The sequence below is a fragment of the Penicillium rubens genome (genome assembly GCF_028828025.1).
Source record: "Penicillium rubens strain IBT 27055 chromosome Unknown utg000002l_segment0_segment0, whole genome shotgun sequence".
In the NCBI taxonomy this organism is placed as follows: domain Eukaryota; kingdom Fungi; phylum Ascomycota; class Eurotiomycetes; order Eurotiales; family Aspergillaceae; genus Penicillium; species Penicillium rubens.
The window spans coordinates 1,569,885-1,590,147 of NW_026890600.1; the positions used below are offsets into that span (position 1 = coordinate 1,569,885).

At 49.8% G+C, this 20,263-nt stretch overlaps 10 protein-coding genes across 10 annotated transcripts; 6 read left to right on the plus strand and 4 right to left on the minus strand.

Annotated features, from left to right (window-relative positions):
* Window positions 1-54: 54 nt before the first annotated feature.
* On the minus strand, window positions 55-1,014 carry N7525_003059 (basic secretory family protein; the record flags this gene model as incomplete). Its single annotated transcript, XM_002559502.1, has 1 exon — window positions 55-1,014. The coding sequence occupies one exon, from the start codon at window positions 1,012-1,014 to the stop codon at window positions 55-57; it is 960 nt and encodes a 319-aa protein (XP_002559548.1).
* Window positions 1,015-2,413: 1,399 nt separating this feature from the next.
* On the plus strand, window positions 2,414-6,522 carry N7525_003060 (uncharacterized protein; the record flags this gene model as incomplete). The annotated part of the gene is made up of 4 exons (XM_002559500.2): window positions 2,414-2,869; window positions 2,923-3,041; window positions 3,101-3,309; window positions 3,374-6,522. The coding sequence occupies 4 exons, from the start codon at window positions 2,414-2,416 to the stop codon at window positions 6,520-6,522; spliced, it is 3,933 nt and encodes a 1,310-aa protein (XP_002559546.1).
* A 740-nt stretch (window positions 6,523-7,262) lies between these two features.
* N7525_003061 (PaaI family thioesterase) lies at window positions 7,263-7,898 on the plus strand (the record flags this gene model as incomplete). Its single annotated transcript, XM_002559499.1, has 1 exon — window positions 7,263-7,898. The coding sequence occupies one exon, from the start codon at window positions 7,263-7,265 to the stop codon at window positions 7,896-7,898; it is 636 nt and encodes a 211-aa protein (XP_002559545.1).
* A 1,022-nt stretch (window positions 7,899-8,920) lies between these two features.
* N7525_003062 (uncharacterized protein) lies at window positions 8,921-9,298 on the plus strand (the record flags this gene model as incomplete). The annotated part of the gene is made up of 1 exon (XM_061212594.1): window positions 8,921-9,298. One exon carries the CDS (start codon window positions 8,921-8,923, stop codon window positions 9,296-9,298), a length of 378 nt encoding a protein of 125 aa, XP_061069615.1.
* Window positions 9,299-9,689: 391 nt separating this feature from the next.
* N7525_003063 (sterol desaturase family protein) lies at window positions 9,690-10,736 on the minus strand (the record flags this gene model as incomplete). Its single annotated transcript, XM_002559498.2, has 1 exon — window positions 9,690-10,736. The coding sequence occupies one exon, from the start codon at window positions 10,734-10,736 to the stop codon at window positions 9,690-9,692; it is 1,047 nt and encodes a 348-aa protein (XP_002559544.2).
* A 991-nt stretch (window positions 10,737-11,727) lies between these two features.
* N7525_003064 (uncharacterized protein) lies at window positions 11,728-13,107 on the plus strand (the record flags this gene model as incomplete). The annotated part of the gene is made up of 1 exon (XM_002559497.1): window positions 11,728-13,107. The coding sequence occupies one exon, from the start codon at window positions 11,728-11,730 to the stop codon at window positions 13,105-13,107; it is 1,380 nt and encodes a 459-aa protein (XP_002559543.1).
* Window positions 13,108-13,681: 574 nt separating this feature from the next.
* On the plus strand, window positions 13,682-14,605 carry N7525_003065 (uncharacterized protein; the record flags this gene model as incomplete). Its single annotated transcript, XM_002559496.2, has 1 exon — window positions 13,682-14,605. One exon carries the CDS (start codon window positions 13,682-13,684, stop codon window positions 14,603-14,605), a length of 924 nt encoding a protein of 307 aa, XP_002559542.2.
* A 436-nt stretch (window positions 14,606-15,041) lies between these two features.
* On the minus strand, window positions 15,042-16,527 carry N7525_003066 (FAD-binding oxidoreductase; the record flags this gene model as incomplete). Its single annotated transcript, XM_061212595.1, has 2 exons — window positions 15,042-15,535; window positions 15,627-16,527. 2 exons carry the CDS (start codon window positions 16,525-16,527, stop codon window positions 15,042-15,044), a joined length of 1,395 nt encoding a protein of 464 aa, XP_061069616.1.
* A 303-nt stretch (window positions 16,528-16,830) lies between these two features.
* Window positions 16,831-17,823, plus strand: N7525_003067 (uncharacterized protein; the record flags this gene model as incomplete). The annotated part of the gene is made up of 1 exon (XM_002559494.1): window positions 16,831-17,823. The coding sequence occupies one exon, from the start codon at window positions 16,831-16,833 to the stop codon at window positions 17,821-17,823; it is 993 nt and encodes a 330-aa protein (XP_002559540.1).
* Window positions 17,824-18,334: 511 nt separating this feature from the next.
* N7525_003068 (uncharacterized protein) lies at window positions 18,335-19,270 on the minus strand (the record flags this gene model as incomplete). Its single annotated transcript, XM_002559493.1, has 1 exon — window positions 18,335-19,270. The coding sequence occupies one exon, from the start codon at window positions 19,268-19,270 to the stop codon at window positions 18,335-18,337; it is 936 nt and encodes a 311-aa protein (XP_002559539.1).
* Between the last annotated feature and the right edge of the window lie 993 nt (window positions 19,271-20,263).

The window sequence follows — 20,263 nt, forward strand, 5'->3', positions numbered from 1 at the left end:
GACCATCAAATGGACCTACTGATCTCTATTTATCTGGGCGTCACGCCTATTCCATCACTCAGGGTTAAGAATCTTATCCTCCCAGTTCCCACTACTCCTTCCGACACCCACTGTAGGATTATCCAGATACCGCCCATACTCTTCCCATAACTCCCCAACCCCAACCCCGAAGAGACCCTTCCAGAACCCTGTACCCTGTTTGTCCGCGTCCTCCTCCCCTTCGCCAACATATCCAACTCTCAAAAGCCGATCATTCAACATCCCCACAGCGCCCATCCCAATTCTAACATCCTCAAGCCACGCCAGAAAATACGCCGTATGCTGATACCCCATATCCCACTTCGGGGGCCGTTCCGCAGCAGATAGAGGACGCTTCCAGTGCGGGGGTTCCAGACCAGCCTTAAGCCGCACGAAATCGGCTATGCCCTCGATTAGTCCGCCTGGCGGACGGGGAATGTCCCCGTCACTGTTTTCGTGCGAGCTAAGCGGCGCGGTGTGCTGATAGCAATGCACGAGCTCGTGGGTCAAGACCCCGACTAGCTCGTGGAGCGGGTCATCTTTCGCAGATGGACCGGATGTACAGTGGTGAATGTACGGGAGGGAGATGTGGATTTCCTTGTGCGCATCGTCGAGCTCTGTGCCTGTTGTGTAGGCTACGCCGCTGTAATCGCGGAGGAAGACTGTTACGGATCTTGTTGGCGGGATGCTGGGCGTGAAGGTGGGCTGATGGGGATTCTTGGAATTCTGGGGTGAAGTATATAGGTATTTGATGATGTTTGCTAGGGCTCTGTCGAGTGTCGTTGCGGCGTCTGGGATGAAGGCGAGGAAGGCGCTTGAGGCTGGATGGCGTAGGTCTTCCACATGAAGGCGGAGCTTTGGCCGGGGCATTTGTGGGGTGGGATTGGATGTTATATCTGTTTGCTTTTCTTTGCTGCTCGAGACCTGCGGCTCTTGCTCCTGGGTGTTGCCTTTCGGAATTGCGGAGGGATGAGGTGCGGGGGCGGAGCTCGTCATAGTGTATTTGGTTTGGTTGACATCAATTGGGAATAGTCTTTTGGTTCAAGTCCTTCAACTGTCTATATAGGTCTGAGGTGTATGAAATGCTCGGTTGAGGGCGGAGGTTCTCGGTAAGAGCCGACGTTATGCTGACTAGGTCTAGGCAGGTACCTACCTAGGCATCCTAGGGCTAAATGACCTATGTATGAGTTCCTAGCTACATATATATTCATGTAGGTATACCGAATATACCGAATATATCGCATATACAAAACAATATGAATCCTGTCACCCAGAGATATAAACTCGAAGGCTCCAATCTACTCCATAGCACCCGTGGACCTTTACATACACGCAGTGTCAGCGCCGGTGGTCCTTAACAGGCGCCATGCTCCACTTTGGCGATCTCGTGGGGTGCTAGGACGCTTTGATTCATATTGATTGGAGTGAAAGATATGTATGGAGTAAGGTGTCATCGACTGCATGTCAATTGGGCCTTATATTGATATTCTAACGCGTGTTATGACATCCTTTGTAGTAAATAGCTTCCAGTCTTTTACTAAGGCTTTATTCCCATTCTGCAACAATTCTTTTAGCAATGTAATAGGCACAATACCGAGTTAATATACACAACAAACACTATTCTCAAATTTTCCCATCTAAATATTGACATTGAGATGTTGTAAACATGACGTTGTTGGGTTGCCCATGCGACGAGTGATCCCAAATTAATAAACAAACCACAATGTTGGGCTGTTAACATCCTTTGGGCACAACCTCACCATGTAAGATAGGGGTAGACAGCTGTAAACATACCTAGGTAGACGACTTTTAGGAAACAGCGATTTCCAATAGAAAAGGACCTAAGGACCTAAGGATGACCCCTTTTAATATCCCCCTCTACATCCCTCGCGCTTATCGTCACGCGCTTATCCTTGTTTTCCCTCCGTCCGCTTTTCAACATCCCCACCATATCGAGGTCACTTTGCGCTCTTCTTCACATCCGTCTTTGTCGCTATTTTATCAGATTCTGTACGTTCCAAGTTGTTACCCTCTCCGCTTCCGAACCCTTGTGCTCCTCGCGATTCGTCTGCACCCGATATGCTGCCCTTTTGCGACGATCCCATCCCATAATCATCTGAAGCTCTCACTGCCCACACGCGTCCAAGCTATCTCTTTCTTTATCGCAATCGCAATCACTCTGCCTCTTGTAACCACTGCTCTCTTGCGCTGGCAGAATCTGCTGCTAACTTCTATCATGGCTAGTGACAAGTCGAACCCCGAGTCTGTGCTCCTATCCGATATTGGCCGTGCCGCATTTTGAGTCCCCTGGATTGTCCACTACATACGCCCGCATTCTTCTGTTCCTTCCCTTCGGTATCTGACCCGAGTTGAGATTCATCACTCGGTGTTGACAATGGAGGCGAAGGCAGCAGAACTTCTGGCGGCTTTCAAGAACCCCAACCTGTCTGTTGATTCAAAGATCGCCTACCTCTCTAGTGTGAAATCCGATATCAAACAGAAAAATGTTCCAGAAGGAGCAATTCGCCCCATTTTCGAAACATTGCGCCTCGCCGTCGGCTCCCAACACTACTCTGTCCTCGGGGCGGGGTTCTCCACACTCGGCCACCTCCTGAAGCGCCTTGCAATCCAAGAACAACAGCAATGGATTGTCCACCAGGCCCATAGCTTGTATCCTATTCTCCTAGAGCGACTGAATGACCCCAAAGAACGTATAAGAGCCCAGGCTGCATCCATTTTCACCGAGCTGTGGCCATTTGCAGGTAACGAAGTCGAATATCATGTTCTGGAAGTCGCCCTGGTTGGGAAAAATCATCGGGCGAAAGAAATGAGCATGCTTTGGTTGGCAAATGTAGGTTTATGCATCCTGCAAGGCTTGTCTTAGCTGCTAATCTCGACCTGCAGATGACGAAGAACCATGGTTTGTTGTTCCGCCAATATGTTCCTTCCCTGGTTTCGTGCTTAGAGGACGCCGACAGCGCCGTTAGAGACACGGCGAAGTTGGTCGTGATCGATCTGTTCCGGTGAGTGAAGCTAACCCCCCAACTATTATATTCATTGAATGCCCCCTGACCAAACTCAGAAACGGCCCCGCAAGAGCGAAGTCTGACCTGCAGAAGCAAATGGCGGCACGCAGTGTGAGGAAATCTATCGCGAATGCTATCCTTTCGGGCATTGGCTTAGGGTCTGTTGAACCCGAGACTGCATCCTCTACCCGTCCTATCTCCCGAGCTGAACGCTCGATTTCGGTGATGTCGTCACGTTCACATGCCATGGAACAGACTGATGATGGTTAGTACTTTTATTATATTTGTATACGTCAAGTTTTGCGCTGGTTGTACTAATTTGTTTGCAGAGATGGAGCCTGCAAAGAACCGTCCAGCTTCTAGAGCTCATCGTGAGCGGCCGACAGCCTCCTCCGCACCTGCAGAGCCACCGATTGTCAACCGGCCACGCACACCGGCTCCGGCACCAGCACCCCAGCAATCGTTGCCAGACGAAGATGGCCTGGAACCCTTCGATGTTGCTTCGGCGAGGGACGTTGATGACCTTGTGCGCGATATGCTGCCCTGGTTCGAAGGAAAGGAATCGGAGGAGAATTGGTTAAAGCGTGAAAAGAATGTAATTCTGTTCCGCAGACTGACTCGAGGTAATGCGCCACACGACTTCTCGCAGACCTATATCAATGCAGTAAAGACGCTCCTTGACGGCATCTTGAAGGTTCTCAACTCTCTACGAACCACAATGTCTACCAACGCCTGCCTTTTGGTCCAAGATATTGCCCGAATATGTGGCCCTAGAATTGATTCAATGGTCGAGATTATCATGCAGAACCTGTTGAAGCTTTGCTCGGCATTGAAAAAGATCGCCGCTCAAAACGGAAACGCCACTGTCGGAGTCGTCATTCAAAATGTTTCATTTAGCATTCGCATCCTGCAGCACGTCTCTTTCGCGGTCCAGGATAAAAATGTTGGAGTGCGTCTGTTCGCCACAGGGTGGCTGAAGGCTTTGATCATCCGCCAGGCTCATCATAAAAGCGCAGTTGAACATAATGGTGGTCTTGATCTTATCGAGAAGTCGATTACAAAAGGATTGGGGGATGCGAACCCTGGTGTGCGCGAAGCATCCCGGAGCACCTTCTGGACGTTCTACGGTGTGTGGCCGGAGCGAGCCAATGTGATAGCAGACACGCTCGACCCCAAGTCCCGGAACTTGCTGGAAAAGGATTCATCAAACCCCAACCCCCCTTCAAAAGGTGCACCTGCATTGCCTGCAAAGAGCCCCGCCAAGAGTCGGTCCGCTTTACAAGAAGCTATTGCTGCTCGAAAGAGGGCCCAGATGCCTTCTCGACCCGAGTCGGCTCAGCCAACATTTGCTGAGGCAAAGCAACCTGCTCCTTCCTCCAAGTCCACTCGGAGTGTACCCACTGGCGCCCCTCTCTCATCTCTATCTTCTGCGCCTGTGAGACCCGGCATGAAACCTCGACGGGCGGAAATTAGTCGTCCTGCAACGGCAGACCCCTATGCTCGTCGCCCTGAGTCACGAGCCCAGTCTAGTAGTACCCAATCTACCCGACAAGCGACCACTTCCCCCAGGGCTGTGAGATCCAAACCATCAACACCTACGTCACAAGTGCCTCTAACGGCCCCCCGAACCCGCCCGCGTGAACCGGCACAAGCTGCTACCACAAAGGGCAGGCCGAAGAAACTTGATTTGTCCAAGTCCAAGTCTCATAACGATCTTATGGCGGCCGCGAGCCGTGCTCGTAGTGACTCGAGCGAAAGCCTGGCTAATCAGCCGTCTGCGAGAACCCCCCGTCACGGAAATTACCTTAGTGCATCGGAGGACCAACATTCTCCTGTCTCAACCGAGTTGGAAAGTCCTCACCTTAATGCGTCACAGCCTCTTCTGTACTCAGCACCGCATGGGCCTCATGCGGATTCAGTTCCTCTCGAAGAATCAGAACCAATGATGCTGGAAGAACCTGTTATTACTGCACCTTCACCCTCTATCCCTGAACCAGATCTTGCAGTTTCTCCAGCGCCTGTCTCTCCTGTTCGCCAGCATGCAGATCTGGAATTTGGTTCTGGCCCTGTATCTGCTGTCAAACCCCGGCCGGAGTCAATGGTGATCTACGAAGATCCTACCACGCCCACTGGAGACAAAAATGAGACACTTGGGTACGCCGCCTCTGTGGGTAATCCCACCCCTTCAAAGCAGTCGCCTAGTCGCCCTGATCAACCCGAACATGGCCAAGCAGAGACTCAACCCATACCCGAAGATATCTCTGCGCCAGTGGTCGCTTCGGCTAGGAAGCCCACACCAGATTTGGCACCTACGCAGGAATCTGGCCTGAACTTTGAAGTTCGGACTCCGTCTCCAGCACGCCGAGCACCGCTTCAGCCGAGCCCATCACCGACGAGGGGTCGTGTTCAGCCAGCGGCTTCTAATATCATGGATATTGATGTCATGCTTCCCCAAGAGCCTCATGCGGGGACGAACGGGACGGATGGCAATAATGAGAATGCGACTCCTCACCTGACCAAGACCGTAGACTTGCCCCCGGCACCCCGGTCTGCAGCTAAGCCAAGTGCCCTCGGAGAAGTGACGGCGAACGAAGCTACACCGCGTTCGCCAGAAGCGAGACAGAGATCGTTTGAATCGATACCTCAATCACTTTCCCAGTCGACGTTGTCTCAATCAACAATGTCTGATGATTCCACACGACGCACTCGAAAGTGGGCAGATCGTCACCGCAGCCCTAGCCCGCGTTCGAAGGACCCGGTGAATGCCAAGGAAATGATCCGCAAAGGCCTCGCTCGTATTGTTTCGAAGACCATGGAGCCCTCGGGATATAGGAAGCTACAGGGACTTATCCAATACCACGGCGACGAGATTGTGTCCCTAAACCAGGACTACAATACATTGCTGGAAGCTCTATTTGCGGAGCTGGAAGCGATCCCTTCCAACCGCAAGGATCATGACGTGAAAACACAGGTTTTGGCCACTATCCGTTCCATGCTCCTACGGACCCGCGAACATTTCCACCCCTATGACACTCGTGCCATGGCAGCTATTATCCGAGTCCGCCGCCACTACGAGTCCACTTCCCACTTTGTCACTTGCCTAGAGGAAGTCGCAGACAAACTGGTGTTTTTGACCCTGCCCCAGACGGCGATAATCGGTGTTCTGCAGGGACTGGATCTCGGAGCTGACGCAGAAAATGACGAGACGTACCGGTCCACCATCATGGGCTTGAGTACTATCCAGCAGTCACTATCGCGTCCCGGTATCGACATCGACGACGACCTTCTGGCTCGCATCGGTGCTGTCGTGATGCAACAACTCGGGCACCCGCGCCCCGGTGTCAGGAAGAATGCCACTGAGCTTTGCACGTTCTTGAACATCACCTTCGGATCCGAGCGAGTACAAAAAGTCACCCAGCCTCCTCGTGAGGGATCTCTTAACCTTCTGACTTACTTCATGGCCCGACGGACTCAGTAATTTTTTATTTCTTATCGGCTCAGGACTACATGCGTATGTGTTTAATAACTCTCGGTAGCGTGGCGTGTCAGGCCGTGGGATTCCCGGTGTACATAGGTTCTTGTTTCATATTTACTTTGAAAATCCGTTGCTTGTATGTTTATTTCCTTTCCGATATTCAAGCCCTTTCGTTATTCTCGGTTTTGAGCCGTCACTCGGCGCCACTGATGATAGTCGCATGGTAAGGTTGAATGGCGGCCTTCAATTTCTTTACCTGCTGGAGCTTCCTTTTCAGGGCTTTGACCAACCTTATACAGTGTTGCTCTCTCTGGGTTATACATAGCTAAACTCAACTATCGCTTAATATAGGCCTCTAGCGACCTATTTAGTAGATAGGTAGTCGTTCTAGAAGAGGGGTCTCTAGTCTTCAGTGCAGTTAATAATCCCGAGCACACCCGAAGGTGCTGCACAGCTTCGTAAAGCAGATGGAGCGTAATAATTCCATCAGGGAGATATCAATAGTATACCAGTAGGCCTCTTGAAACGAACATTATATAATGCTATGCAGACGTACATCGCATAGGGTCTTTCAGACATGATCACCAACCCGTGAAAACTCCCCCAGAACTCCCCCCGCAGGAAACCGGAGCCGCGGTTGTTCGGCAAGAAGTCATGAAGGGAAACTAACGTAAACTAACATATATATTTACCAATTTGCGATCTCGATCATTCTACCTTATCAACAAATTTTTCAACCTGCCATGTATAATCACACTTATAAAGAGCTGATCACCAAGCTCCAAGTCTCCCAGGAAGATGTTGATTTCTTCGCCAACATGCCTTTCGCCCGTCCCTACATGGACAACACGAGTCTCTACCAGCCCGTTCCCTTTGTCTCAAGATACGACAAGGGCGACTTATCCGACAAATTCTTCAACAAAGCAATCAAGTCGCACGACACCATCCCAAGGGCTCTAGCTTTCATGCAAAGGCCAGGTTTCCTGCATAGCCCACCGACACACGAAGACGGCACAGAGCTGTCCCAAAGCGCAGAAAATCCATTTTTCATTACATTTTGCCAAATTGAGTCCGGGGTGAACGGTTACATCGACACCGCACACGGAGGAGTGCTGGCAGCTCTGTTTGATGAGACATTAGGTCTCTGCGCCGAGTCCTATCGGGTATTCGTCTCAGAAGAAGGCGAGCATCTATTGACAGCGAGTCTCGAAGTGACATACCGCTCCCCTGTGCGTACTCCGGGTGCAGTTGTCATTAAAACGTGGGTGAGGCGGAAGGAAGGTAGGAAGTGGTTCCTTGAGGCACAGCTTCTGGACCAAGACGGTTTGCTGAAAGCGGAGGCGAAATCACTGTACATAGGGCTGAGATCTGCGTTATAGAGATCCATGCGATGGGCGTATGAAAATACAACTTGCTGCTAGCCATACTCTGGTTAGTCACATCGAGTTTTCCAGCTATGGAATGCAGGAGCTGCCGCTTCACTATCAACGGAGTGCCTGAGATTAATATAGTGTAGGTGCGCGAGAGGCCTTAATGATCAAAATGCTAACTTTTTCTACCCAGATACCTCCCTGTAGTTCAACGACCCGCTGCAACACTAAGATGGAAAACAAGGACAACCAAAGAAAACATGGAAAGACACCAAGAAAGACACCAAGAAAGATACCGGAAAAGACACGGCAACTATTGAAGTGTGGTCGCACTTGCCTACCCTCCTAAGGTTCAAAAGAACCTTGGAAGGTAAGAAGATGAGGCTAGGTACTAAGCCTAATTGGGGATTCCAAGGCTAGCCTCTTCTCTCCATCACTTCTTTTTATAACGACAGTATTACCAACCTTGGAATTACCGACCCAAGTAAACCTTGAATTCAATCTGTGACATAAGGTCTTTGGTCTCATTTCGAGACCTCCTCGGAAAGAAGTCGAAGGTGTATCTACCATGCCGCATAACTCGTGAAGACCTCGAAAAGACGCATGGCGGTTTGCGAAGACAAACCGAAAATCTCCCAACCCTTGCTGTGTGTGAGTTTAGTATGAACCATATTGACACGACGCTTCGGCTAACACCATCCCATCAAGACATGGAACATGCACACGTCACAAGTATTATTCAGCTTCCTATCTAGGTACCTAGGTACCTAGGTAGGCTCTAGCTGAACAGTTACCGTGGCCTGTTTGGGCTTCCTTGGAAGGTACTAAGCCTATTCTGGAATGTCGATCCGGGGAACCATCTGCCTGCACATGTTGACTAGACTACATACTTCCAGCCTCACTTCTCGCTTCTCACGCACAAAGTTGACGCTGAAAGCACTCCCTGGGAAGAATACAGTGGTGTCTATCGTACGGATGAAGTTTCTGCGGGCCTCCATCCGTTCCCTCATCACAGCCTTGTGCCTTACAAAATGAAAGCAATGGTCCGCGAGCTCCAGTCTAACATGAAAGAAGTCATTGCTAAAGGAACGATTGACCCTATCGCCATTGCTTCGAAATATACCCACATCTTTGTCAATATTCATCCTTTTATCGATGGCAATGGACGTATGTGTCGTCTGATCTTGAACTCGATACTCCTTAAGCTTGGCAGTTTTCTTGTGTGCATCGGCGAGAAGGAAGAGGACCGCTCCCTTTACATAGAAGTCGCTAGCAACGGAGGGGCATTGGAGGACATGTACGGAGATCTTGATAACGAAGAGAGACCAGTTATGCACAGGGAGCTAGGAAGTTTTGTTATGTCACATGTCAAGGAGAGGATGCGCAAGCTGGTTTCTATGCTTTCGTGAAGTCTCTTAGGTCTGATTTCGGAATATCAAAAATGGAGTTTATCTTTCTATAAGTTGAGGCTTTCTTGGCCATCTATGATTAGGCGGTACTCTCAGAGACTTACACCGATGTAATCTGTCGTCAGAGATAACTAAAGTGTCTGAAAGTAGGTTGTAGCACCTTGCCCATATATCCACCCCTCCCTAGCTACACTCTCGGAACTCTTCCTGTGAACAATGGGAAATCCAGACATTCAATTCGTATCTTTTATTGTGCAATTACTCCGTCTCTTTTATATCCACCCTTGCCTTTCAAGGCTCTCGCCGATAGCAGAACGGGGATTGTCTTGAATATCTCGATGCAGAAATCCAATCGAGCAACATCCGCGCCTAATAGAGGTACTTCTGGATATTACAGCAAGGGAATTTTCGCCACGTTGACATAGTCAATATTATCCCGGTGTCCCTCCACACGTGGAATAGACGTGTTGAATAGGCGATCCCACACCCGGGTTTGTTTACCATAATTATGACTGTTCCTCCAGCCCTTGCGATGATGAAGATCATGGTCCTCAATAACAAGCTCCATATCGCACACTCTTAGCAGCCATGTCCAGGGGTTCACCGCCGTGGCGAGCATACGCAAGCCGCTGTGGCCTAAAACCTCCGTGAACACCACGTATTGCTGGCATATCCACAACTCATAGAAGCCTAGGGGGAACCCCATCAGCTTCATTGTGCCATACGTGATGAGAGGCGTGCCGACAATGTCAATAAACTCTTGCACCGTGTCCGCATACGAAGTTAAGAGAGGATTAGGATGTTTGGTCAGGTGGTGGGTGCGGTGGAATTTCCAGAGGTGTTCGGTCTCGTGCGCGGAGCGGTGAAAGATATAGTACCAGAAGTCGAGCACGAGAGCATACATGCCGGTCTCGAAGATGAGCCATCCCCATCGGATGGATGATGGGCCTTCGTCGGCGCGATAGGCGAGGAAGACGGCTAACATCGGACGGAGCGCGATAACCGATAGGAGAGACTTCACGGTCTTCCCGACACCCACGTCGGGTACACCGTCACGAGCATGCTTGTCCCCGTCGAAGAAGCCGATACTGTGGCCGACGCGGCGGAGGATGTGTGTTTCGTGCACGGCAATGAATTCCAAGGCTAGGCTGTAGAAAACAAACGCCAGCAAGGCTGAAGGGTGACCGAAGTATTTGATATAGAGTTGATGAAGGATGAGTGGGAGACTAGCGTGGATAAGGACCCAACGATGAAACTGGAGCTCTGGTGCATAAGGGACCTTTTCCGCCTTCTGATGAACCGGGACTTCTTGATCAAGCTCAACGTGGTGCACGTTTAGGACCTCGAGGAGCCAGTGACCGGCATTCCACTGCGAGCGATCCCACGAACGCCAGGTGGACGTCATTGAGTCCTTTGGGTTACGCATTGCGGTAGCCATCCTAAGGTAGCAATGGTGAAGAATTATGGGCAAAAGAATGAAAAGCACATCCTTCACCCCCCGCACCCCGGAAGAATTTTTATATCCATTTTCAAATTTTGAAATACATGGGAAGAGGGGTCAACTTGCCAACAAAAGAAGACTCGACGTGAAACCGAGGTGTGGGTACGCGGATCACTTCCCTACTTATACTGCTTTTACTGATTAATGATCTTTCGGCCTGGACAGTGCAATAATAGCAAATGGGGAATGATATAAAGGCTAGTCGATGTGCAACTTACTGCCGACCATGCGTATTTACGAAGCCAAAGATGGTGGATTTACTTATCCGTTATGTTGATCAGAGCATCTGATGCCGAGGAGAACGCTAAGCACACCCCATGACTACATAGTTACAAACGTACCTAGGTAGTCATACTAGGTGGCAATTACAAGCTTATCAAGTCCACAATGGGTTAAATATTCCACCTGGGCAAGGTTGGCATTAGACAGTTTACAGTTGCTGTCATTTACCCTGACCACCCATGAGGTGGCAACCTTGGAAGGAAATACAATTTACATAGATTCAGTCAATGTGTTCTCAAAGCCAATTTCACGTGCATCTGGGAAATGAGGTGAAGATCCTAGGTATTTTAGTTCCCCAAAAATGGGAATACTAGTCCCAAGAGCTAGAGAGTAATCTCCCAGGGGATCCACAGCCCCTAGAATTGCTTTCGACGTTTCCAGAGTCAAATGCTTGTGTTTGCTTGGTCCTAATCAATCTTCATCGCAGCACTTTAATGCTCCATGTCGTTCCCCTGAATCGCTCTCCCATGACCCACTAGACCTGCCTTTTTGGGCAGTGCGAGGCATCTTACTAAGCATAAATTAACGTATGCAGTGGCAGAATTCTGCGAGTCGCGGTGATTAACCGACTTGTCCGGGTCATTTTTCACCGCGGGTGTGAGAAGTCAACGGCCAGATTTAAATATATTCTTCAGCGGACACGAGAATGTCTTCTTTCCGTGTGCGTTTTCAGCCAGTCACGTGCATGCCAGAACATGAAGCACGGATGGCACACCGGGAGCTGCCCGATTTGAGGCGGAGAGCGAAGAGCAAACTCGGTTGTCGACAATGCAAAACAAAGCGAGTGAAATGTGATGAGACCTTCCCAGTATGCCTCCGTTGCCGACGGCAGGGTCTGATTTGCTCCTCGACCCCCCGTCTGACGCCGTGGCAATACGAGACATACTGGGTCTCGTCCCCGATGGACGCTATCATCAATCGACGGCTTCTCCAATATTGGCTCGAAAGAGTGAGCCAGATGCTAGTGCTTGACCCGGATGACAACCCCTATTCGTTTCCCATATTGGGCTATATTACCAAATCATGCGCCTTGATGCATATAATCCAGTCAATCAGCGCCTGTCATGAACAATACTTTTCTGCACAGGCATCCGTGATTGCCCTTGAGGAGAGAGGTAAAGCCCTAGCATCCTTCCGGAAGGAAATAGATGGACCAAAGAATGCACCTCAAGCATTGCTACTTACTACTGCGCTACTGGCACTGTCGCACGGAGCCGATGACGACATGGCAGATTTTGGGAAGCAACATTTATTCGCAGCACGCATTTTGATCAACGAATTACTCCAGCACTCGTTTCACCTTTTTGAGCATGACGACCTGTCCCGGTTGTGTTTCGGGATGTATCTCTACTGGGATATGTGCACTGCATTTCTTGTGGACCCAAGCGAAGAACCGGAGTCCAACATACTGAACATGTCCATCGCGGTTCAAAGAATGGGCCGCTGGCATCACCCAATGTACGGATATGGCACAGAACTTCTCTTTATATTGATGAATGTGGGTCGTCACTGTCGGCAGGTCCTGCATTCGCCGCGATGCAATCCTACTCGGGAGACCATACTGGAACAGCAGCTCTTGGAGTGGAACGCGTGCTCCGCCAACTCTTCCCTGGAGCACTTATATGAGGCTTTACGCAAGCATGGCCTCATATTTCTCTACCGAGCCTGTCGATGCAATGGATACTTTTCTAATCCGGATTTGAAGGATCTTAGCCTGGAGGGCTTGATCCATAATTATGCTGTAGAAACTGTGCATCATCTTCTCGAGATTCCTATGACCTCGAACTATTTGAACTTCCAGTCACTTCCACTCTTGACCGCTGGGTCGGAGCTGCAGAGGACAGATTGCTGTCTGCGAAATCAGGTTCTGCAGAGATTACGAGCCGTGTACTCCCTTAACCGGCTACCAGTAAATCTCCATGTGGTTCAACTCCTCGAGGAACTCTGGATTCTGCGTGATAACGGCAATTCGTCTTCCTGGTTGCACCACATGCTGCACAAGGGATGGCGACTGCTTCTGGGATGAAACAGCCGATTCTTTAAATATATAATACAACCTAATTGGTCACTTACCCAGGCTAGACCCGCTGTACCTACTACTTTTAGTTAGAATGCGACACAGGCCTCCTTCCTCTTTCGGCTGCATCGCGAGGCGTTCTTCATCAGGGAATGCCTAAGACCAAAACAAATCAACAACAGTAACCTTGGAATACCCGTGGACATGTTTCTATATAGCCAATGTCAACAACACATGTGAATTACAATAGAGCCCTGGTCCATTTCTGCTCTCTTATGCTGGAGTTAACATTTGTTGTCCTTATGACATCAACTGCATCTACAGGCCAAAACGCATATTAAGTAACATGTATGATAGGCCTGATGATACACTCCACTGTGACAGATCCTTTGTCGGTATATTACGAACCTGTGGCTACAGTAGCTCGGGGGTACACCGAACAGATCCATACTAACCTATATAGCTTGCCAAAGTTCACAGGTCGATTCTACTTTTCAGGCTCCTCTAGTTGACTCAACGACCCCCCACCTCCCTACTACCATTGACGTGCCTTCCCATCCCATCCCACTGCGTTTCAGAAGCAATGAAGATCGCTCTTGTTGGTGCTGGCGAAGTTGGCCTTTGCCTCGTAACAGAATTCTGCAAGTCAGAGGACAAAGTCGTGGTTCTCACTAGCACTGTAAAACCGAGCCTCAAAGACCTCAAAGCCGAGATTCGCCTCACCGATTACTCGGTGGACGATTTGAAGAAAAGCCTCGACGATTGCGACGCGGTTGTGTCAACCCTCAGCGGCCCCAACGAGTTCTACATTTCCGCACACTCCAATATCCTCGAAGCATGCCGCCAGTCGCGTAGGTGCAAACGCTTCATCCCTTCTGAATGGAACATCAACATCGAAGATTTCCCAGATCAGCCAATGTTCAGCGCCGCCACGCACGAGGTTGTTCGCAACAAACTACGGTCCCAAAATGATATCAAGTGGACGATAATCTGCCACGGCTGGTTCATGGAATATGTTCTGCCTACTGAAAAGAACCCGCTGCGTGAGATCGGACTCGCATGGGCGATGAACCATGGCACTAAGGTCTTCGACATGTATGCAGATGGCCTGCAAAAGGTCACTTTGACATCTACTGCAGATGCAGCGCGGGCGGTTCTGGCTGTGTTGCGGGATAGCATCAACACTGGTGCCGATCTACCGCCAGTTACCCACTTAGCTGGGCAGACTTTGACCTACAGAGACCTTTTCCAGCTGATTAGAACTCGCGATCCAGCCTGGAAAGCTAACCCGGTCACCTTTGTGGAGGTTCTCAATGCTATTCATGAAGGACTGAAGGCGAATGATGCCCTTGTAGCCATTCACCAGATGAGGATTCTGGGATTTACGAATGCGAATCATAACCCCAAGGGGAAGGCGTTGGAATGGGATACCGGGGTCCTCCAAGGGTTGCGCGCCACCAGTGTCGAAGAGTTCCTGGACCAATCTGAAGCCAGCGAGAACGAATGAATTAGTCTTGGGATCGTCTAATTGGGTTGTTGATACGTCACAATAAAGCGCTTGTTCCTTATGATCAAACCTGAGCAGATCATCCAAGTTGTTATAGCACATATGCCTCATCTTTCGTCTAGCGTTTATTGGATGAATGATAATTTGTTTATTTGCATGGGAAGGTTGTATCACTGTACGGAGTACTGGATATTGCCAACCCAGTTCCAATTTCAAACAAAATGGCCGTAGTATATGCTTTCTCTGTCCTAAGACTCCTGATCTTCAGCCATCTTTGATAACGAAGCTAGAATTAGCTCCGAGTCTATAGCATTTGCTAGATACCACTTACTATTCAATAGTAGAGGAGCTCCTAAACTTTATTTGCGATCCTATAACCATTCAAGCCGTCTATAAGATAGCCCACTATTAGAAAAGGAAACGCTCCGCTCTCCCCCTATTTAGCCTGCCCAAGACCTGGTAGTGCATGGCAAAATATATTGTCCGGGTCCAGCCGTGCTTTCAGACGCCGCAGTCTTGCCGCCCCCTGGGCCCCGAAGAACTCTTCTACATCCACCTGGTCTGGAGGAAAGAAGCTGGGGAACCCTCCTTGCAAGGAAAGCCCGTCCCGATCAATTGCATCTCTCAGTTCTGTGGCCCATGTGGCCGCGTTGGAAACGTCCTGGGCGTCAACAGGTCCAGATTTTGTGCCACCATGGAACCCAAGAATGACATGTTTGTATCGATTCGCAAAGGTGGACCCGACTTCATCCGCGATTCCGTCCCGAACCCCCCTCCCATGGTTATTGTGAAAGATAACTATGGACATCGGATGGGGGGGAGGCTGCTGTGCAAGGATGGCGCCGACTTTGTGTTGCACCCGGTCAACGTTCCGACTGCGAACAAAAGTGGGTGATGATGTATCTCCTGCGCCATAGGCGGCTGGGGTAGCTGGAGACCGAGTGTGCGAGTCAGCTTGACTGTCTGCCTTTCATGAATGGGTTCGGCTAGTCATAGCCTGGATGCATGTTGCACCACTTACTCTCTGTGACCGTATTGCCCAAAACCTTGCCGGCCTGGACCATCTGGTCGAGAAATCTTTTGGCTGGTGCAAGGCCCTCGTCGGTCACAGTCCAACACCAAAACAGAACCAAGCAAGGCTCAGATACTGGCATCGGAACCATTTCAGGATGCGCGGCAATAGCGTCTCCGCTAAATTCATCGGGGAAGTCCTCATCTAAGAGCTTGTCGATTCGGTCCATAACAGCTGCAGCATCGCTTAAGGGGAAAGCAAGGAATCCAGCATATAAGTCGGGTACCGGGTAGACCTTCACACGAAGCTCGGTCACAATGCCAAATGTGCCTGCCCCGGCGCCCCGTAGCGCCCAGAGCAATTCCGGATCTTGATCGGTGTTGACAATCTGTCCCCCTGCCAGAACTACCCTAGCCCCAAGGATCTGGTCAACCCCAAAGCCGTAGGTTCCAACGTAGAAGCCATATCCCCCACCACAAGCCCAGGAAACATATCCCACAGTATTTGTCTGTCCAGTCGGGGTGAACAGGCCCTGGGAGCCGAGTGTTTCTTGCAGGGTGCCGGCGATAACACCCCCGCCGACTCGCGCACTGGCTCGACCTGGTTCAACTATAATTGAGTCAATTGCGCGCATGTCGATTAGAACGCCACCTTTGATCAAAGAGCGACCGAAAAAGTCATGGCCGCCGGAGCGAACGCAAAATGGGATACCACTTGTGTTGCAAAATTGAATCACCTGCGCAACCTCCTGATCTATCACAGGTTTAACACAGACCAAGGGTTGCTCATCCAAGGCATGGTTGTAAAAGTTAAGGCAATCTTGGAAGTTGGAATTGCCCGCAGTGTAAATCGACAGGCCAGGAATGAGACGCCTCAATATAGGCACTAGGGATGCTTCTGTCGCTGCCATTTTTCATATGTGTTGTCAGGGACAATAGGAAGAATATTTGGGCATAATGTACCTGGTGAACTAGTACATTTCGTGACGTCAATTCATTCGGAATGAGAGACCCACGATGCGAGACTTAAAGATCAATTTGGATCCACCTGAGTTTCCTTTTTAGGTCAGAATGCGACATCTGAAACTCAAAGACTCCATCGACTCAATTTTGCGAGACAGATGACAAAGAGCTATAAGAAGACTACTGCGTACAGTCCAGGGCCATGCTGTTGATGCCAATCCTAACGGGTGGACAAGCACTTCGCTTACATCATGGACCTCGAAACCGACATGTCACGTTTCGATGACTTCGTCATCCTGACTACCACCTACAAGACGGTACACAATCATGAGCTCACAGTCAACCTGCTCTACCCCAAGAGCCTGAATGAGTTATCCCAGCAATTGCGCACTCGTCCAGTCCTCCTCCGCTATCATGGCGGGGGCCTCGTTGCCGGTTCCAGCCTCTATCCCGCCTTTTTCAATCCTTGGTATCTTGAGCTAGCCAAAGAGAACTCAGCGATCATCGTGTCCCCGGACTACCGACTGCTTCCCGAGTCCTCTGTTACGGAAATCCTTGAAGACGTTGAGGACAACTGGAAGTGGATACACCAAGCCCTACCCGCTTTCCTCGAGCAGCAGACACAAGGAACCATCCAAGCAGACCTGAGCCGGATTATGTGCGTCGGTGATAGTGCCGGTGGATATCTTAGCTTACAGATGGGCCTCAACCACGCGACCGAGATTCGCGCCATCAACGCGGTGTATCCCGTGGTGGATCCCAGGAGTCCGTACTTTTGCAACGGGCAAGAAAGACCGGTGTTTAACATGCCGACCATTCCCCGAGACTGTCTTGAACGCCACATGGAAGAAGTTAAACGACAGGAAACGCTCACGCAAAAGCCGGTGATTGTATCGTCCGGGGCTGGCAATGAACGACTGGAATTGATGTTCTCGCTCTGCCAACATGGACGACTGGGCAGTCTCTTTCCTGACAACACAATAGCCCCGTACCCTCTCAAGAAGCTAGACCGGGGCGCTCGCTTTCCGAGAGGCGGAGTTCTCGTGCTACATGGAAAGGATGATACTGTGGCGCCGGTAGAACAAAGCTATGGGCTGGCGAGCAAGGTTGCTGAGATCGATCCTGAGCTGAATTTCAAACTCATCGTACGGGACGGGGAGCATGGGTTTGATCATTCAGCAAAGCTGAGGGATGAGTGGTTGTGGGATGCAGTCCAGGACATTCTGAAGGCCTGGCTCGAATGAATAGTTCCGTACGAATGATGCAGGCCTTCGTTCATACTGTGCTTGTAGGTCGACCTACAAGGTCGCTTACATCTGTGGTTGTTGGCCCAGGGCGCTGAGTTGTGGTTCCTCCCCACAATATTCGGTAGCAGCAGTCACTCTTACAATTACAATTACAACAATACTCCCATTTCGGGCAGCAATGGGATCCAGAAGTCTGTCACACATAAGGTTACATTTACGACTGCTGACGGACGTGAGGATGATGCAGTCGAGCTGGTGGATAGGGGCGAGAACTACCCACAGAGGAAGTGGTAAAGTGGGCGAGAATGTTAAATGTCACTTCTGTGGTGTTCTGGGATATGAATGTATATAAGACTTATTCAGAAACATATCGAGTCATCCATGAAACCAGCACAGGCCTCAAACAAAATGCGAATGAAGAGAAACGCTACGAAGGAAATGGTTGACAGGTAAGATGGTGTGCACTAATTATGCTATCGGACCGCCCTCCCCTCTTCAAGTACCCTGTCTAGGACGTTCCATCATGCGCCAAACTGGCAGAACATTCTAGCGCGAACCCAAAGCCTCGAGCATACCACCCTTGCGACCAGTGACTTAGCTCCATGCAATGAGGGGCACCTCTAACCAAACTCTTATCAACACGAACACTGTTCTTGAACGCCCGCGCACAGGCCTCAAGTTCTTCCTCCGAACTAACAAAAAAGGGATCATCCTCCACAAGAGCAAACATCACGGGCACTGACACATGCGCCGCCCACTTCTCCCTCCATACGGGGAGCCACACAGGTGCAAAGTGAGGAGTTTCCGCATATGGAGACACGGCATTGAGGCGTTCACTTTGCTCCAAAACCTCGGGGGCGACAGTCCCTGGTTTGAACATCACAGTATCTTTGTCATTCACGGGGAATAATCCGTGGTCGGCGTCCACAGGCAAGAAAGATGGGGTGAAATTCTTCATCGATTCAGGCTGGCTATTGCCTAAGCCACTTGAAATCATACCACCAAGTGGGTATGACGGTGTATCGTCTTGAGCATGCAAAGCTGCGGCGACTATCCCTCCCATGCCCCCTAGGCTATGGCAAAAGAGGACGAGACAGTTGCATTTGTTGGGTACGCCAATCTCGGTCCAAATTTTTGGCAGGATGTAGCGGTGCAACCAGATACCAGTCTCTTGGGGGAAGTCAGATCCCTCTGGAATGGGCAGAATCGAGCTGGTTCCTCCATAAGAAGGACGATCGATGGACACAAAAGGCACCCCGAATGCAATACTCGCCAACGAGGCAGAATACTTGGGAGTGGCATCGAAATATTGACTATCATAGCCTCCGCCGTGGAGGCCAACAATCAAGGGACGGTTGTCGGCAGACAGTGCCGATAATGGTGGGATAGACTGTAGACCTGCCACGGTGCCATTGTTGGAGAGGGTGAGCTGAAACGGCTGCATTGTGGATGAAATGAAGGGCTAATAGACCTCTTGAGAGATTATGAGACAAGACACTTGGAAACACTCAAAACTAACATAAAGGGACGTTAAATATGTATGAACGAGCTTTAGATGTTGATAGAAACGGTGAATGTCTTTCCGCTAACCCCGCTTAGCATAGTGGGGCGAACTTAAGGCTTTATACAGTTGTAGATGAAAATGAGAAGAATCAGGTGTATGGCGAACGTATTGGTTAAATTCATGATGGGTAAAAACTCTGTCAAATCTCTAGATACACAATAGTCCGATTTTGATTCTGTGGTTCCTGGAAGATATCAGTGACCAAGTAATTTCGTTAGATACTCAACAGGCTCTTCGAAGCGTCCACATGCGTCAAAATAGAAAATTCTGCTGAAGGGCATTTCGATACTCCATGTAAGGTCCGAGAATATGTTAAAACCTGAGCCCTTTTCGTACTGGCAGGTAAATATCCGGAAGCTTTTGTGCAGCACTTGCGTTTACTCCACTAAGTCCGAAGAGTTCAGACCCACAAAAGTAAGCAGATTAATTGCGTCAGGCGTTGTCTTGACATATAACTGGTGGAGTATGAAGTTGCTGCTGATCTGATTGGCATTTGGAGTCCCTCCAAATGAAAGGTGGGGACTGATTTGCTAAATCAGTACGATGGAATGGAAATACATGGTAGGACTAGGTTCCCTAAGATGGTTTAAACTCCCAATGCGTGGATATATAGCATAGCTTTCGCTTTTAGCCCCTTAAAGTAGAAGGAGTGTCGAAAACCTGGCATTCGTATGATCCTAGACTTAGTTCCTGTCAGAGCTAGCAGCAGTTTCTTCTCTGTTTCTGTAGTACAGCAAACCAGGCTAGCATGACATACAAAGAGGCTCTTTGTTGCCCATTTCAAAAACGCTTGGTATACTTGCTCGTTATAAACAAAGAGGAAAAATCCTCGTGTACAAAGGTATTGTGCTCCAAAGTCTAGATACAAAGACG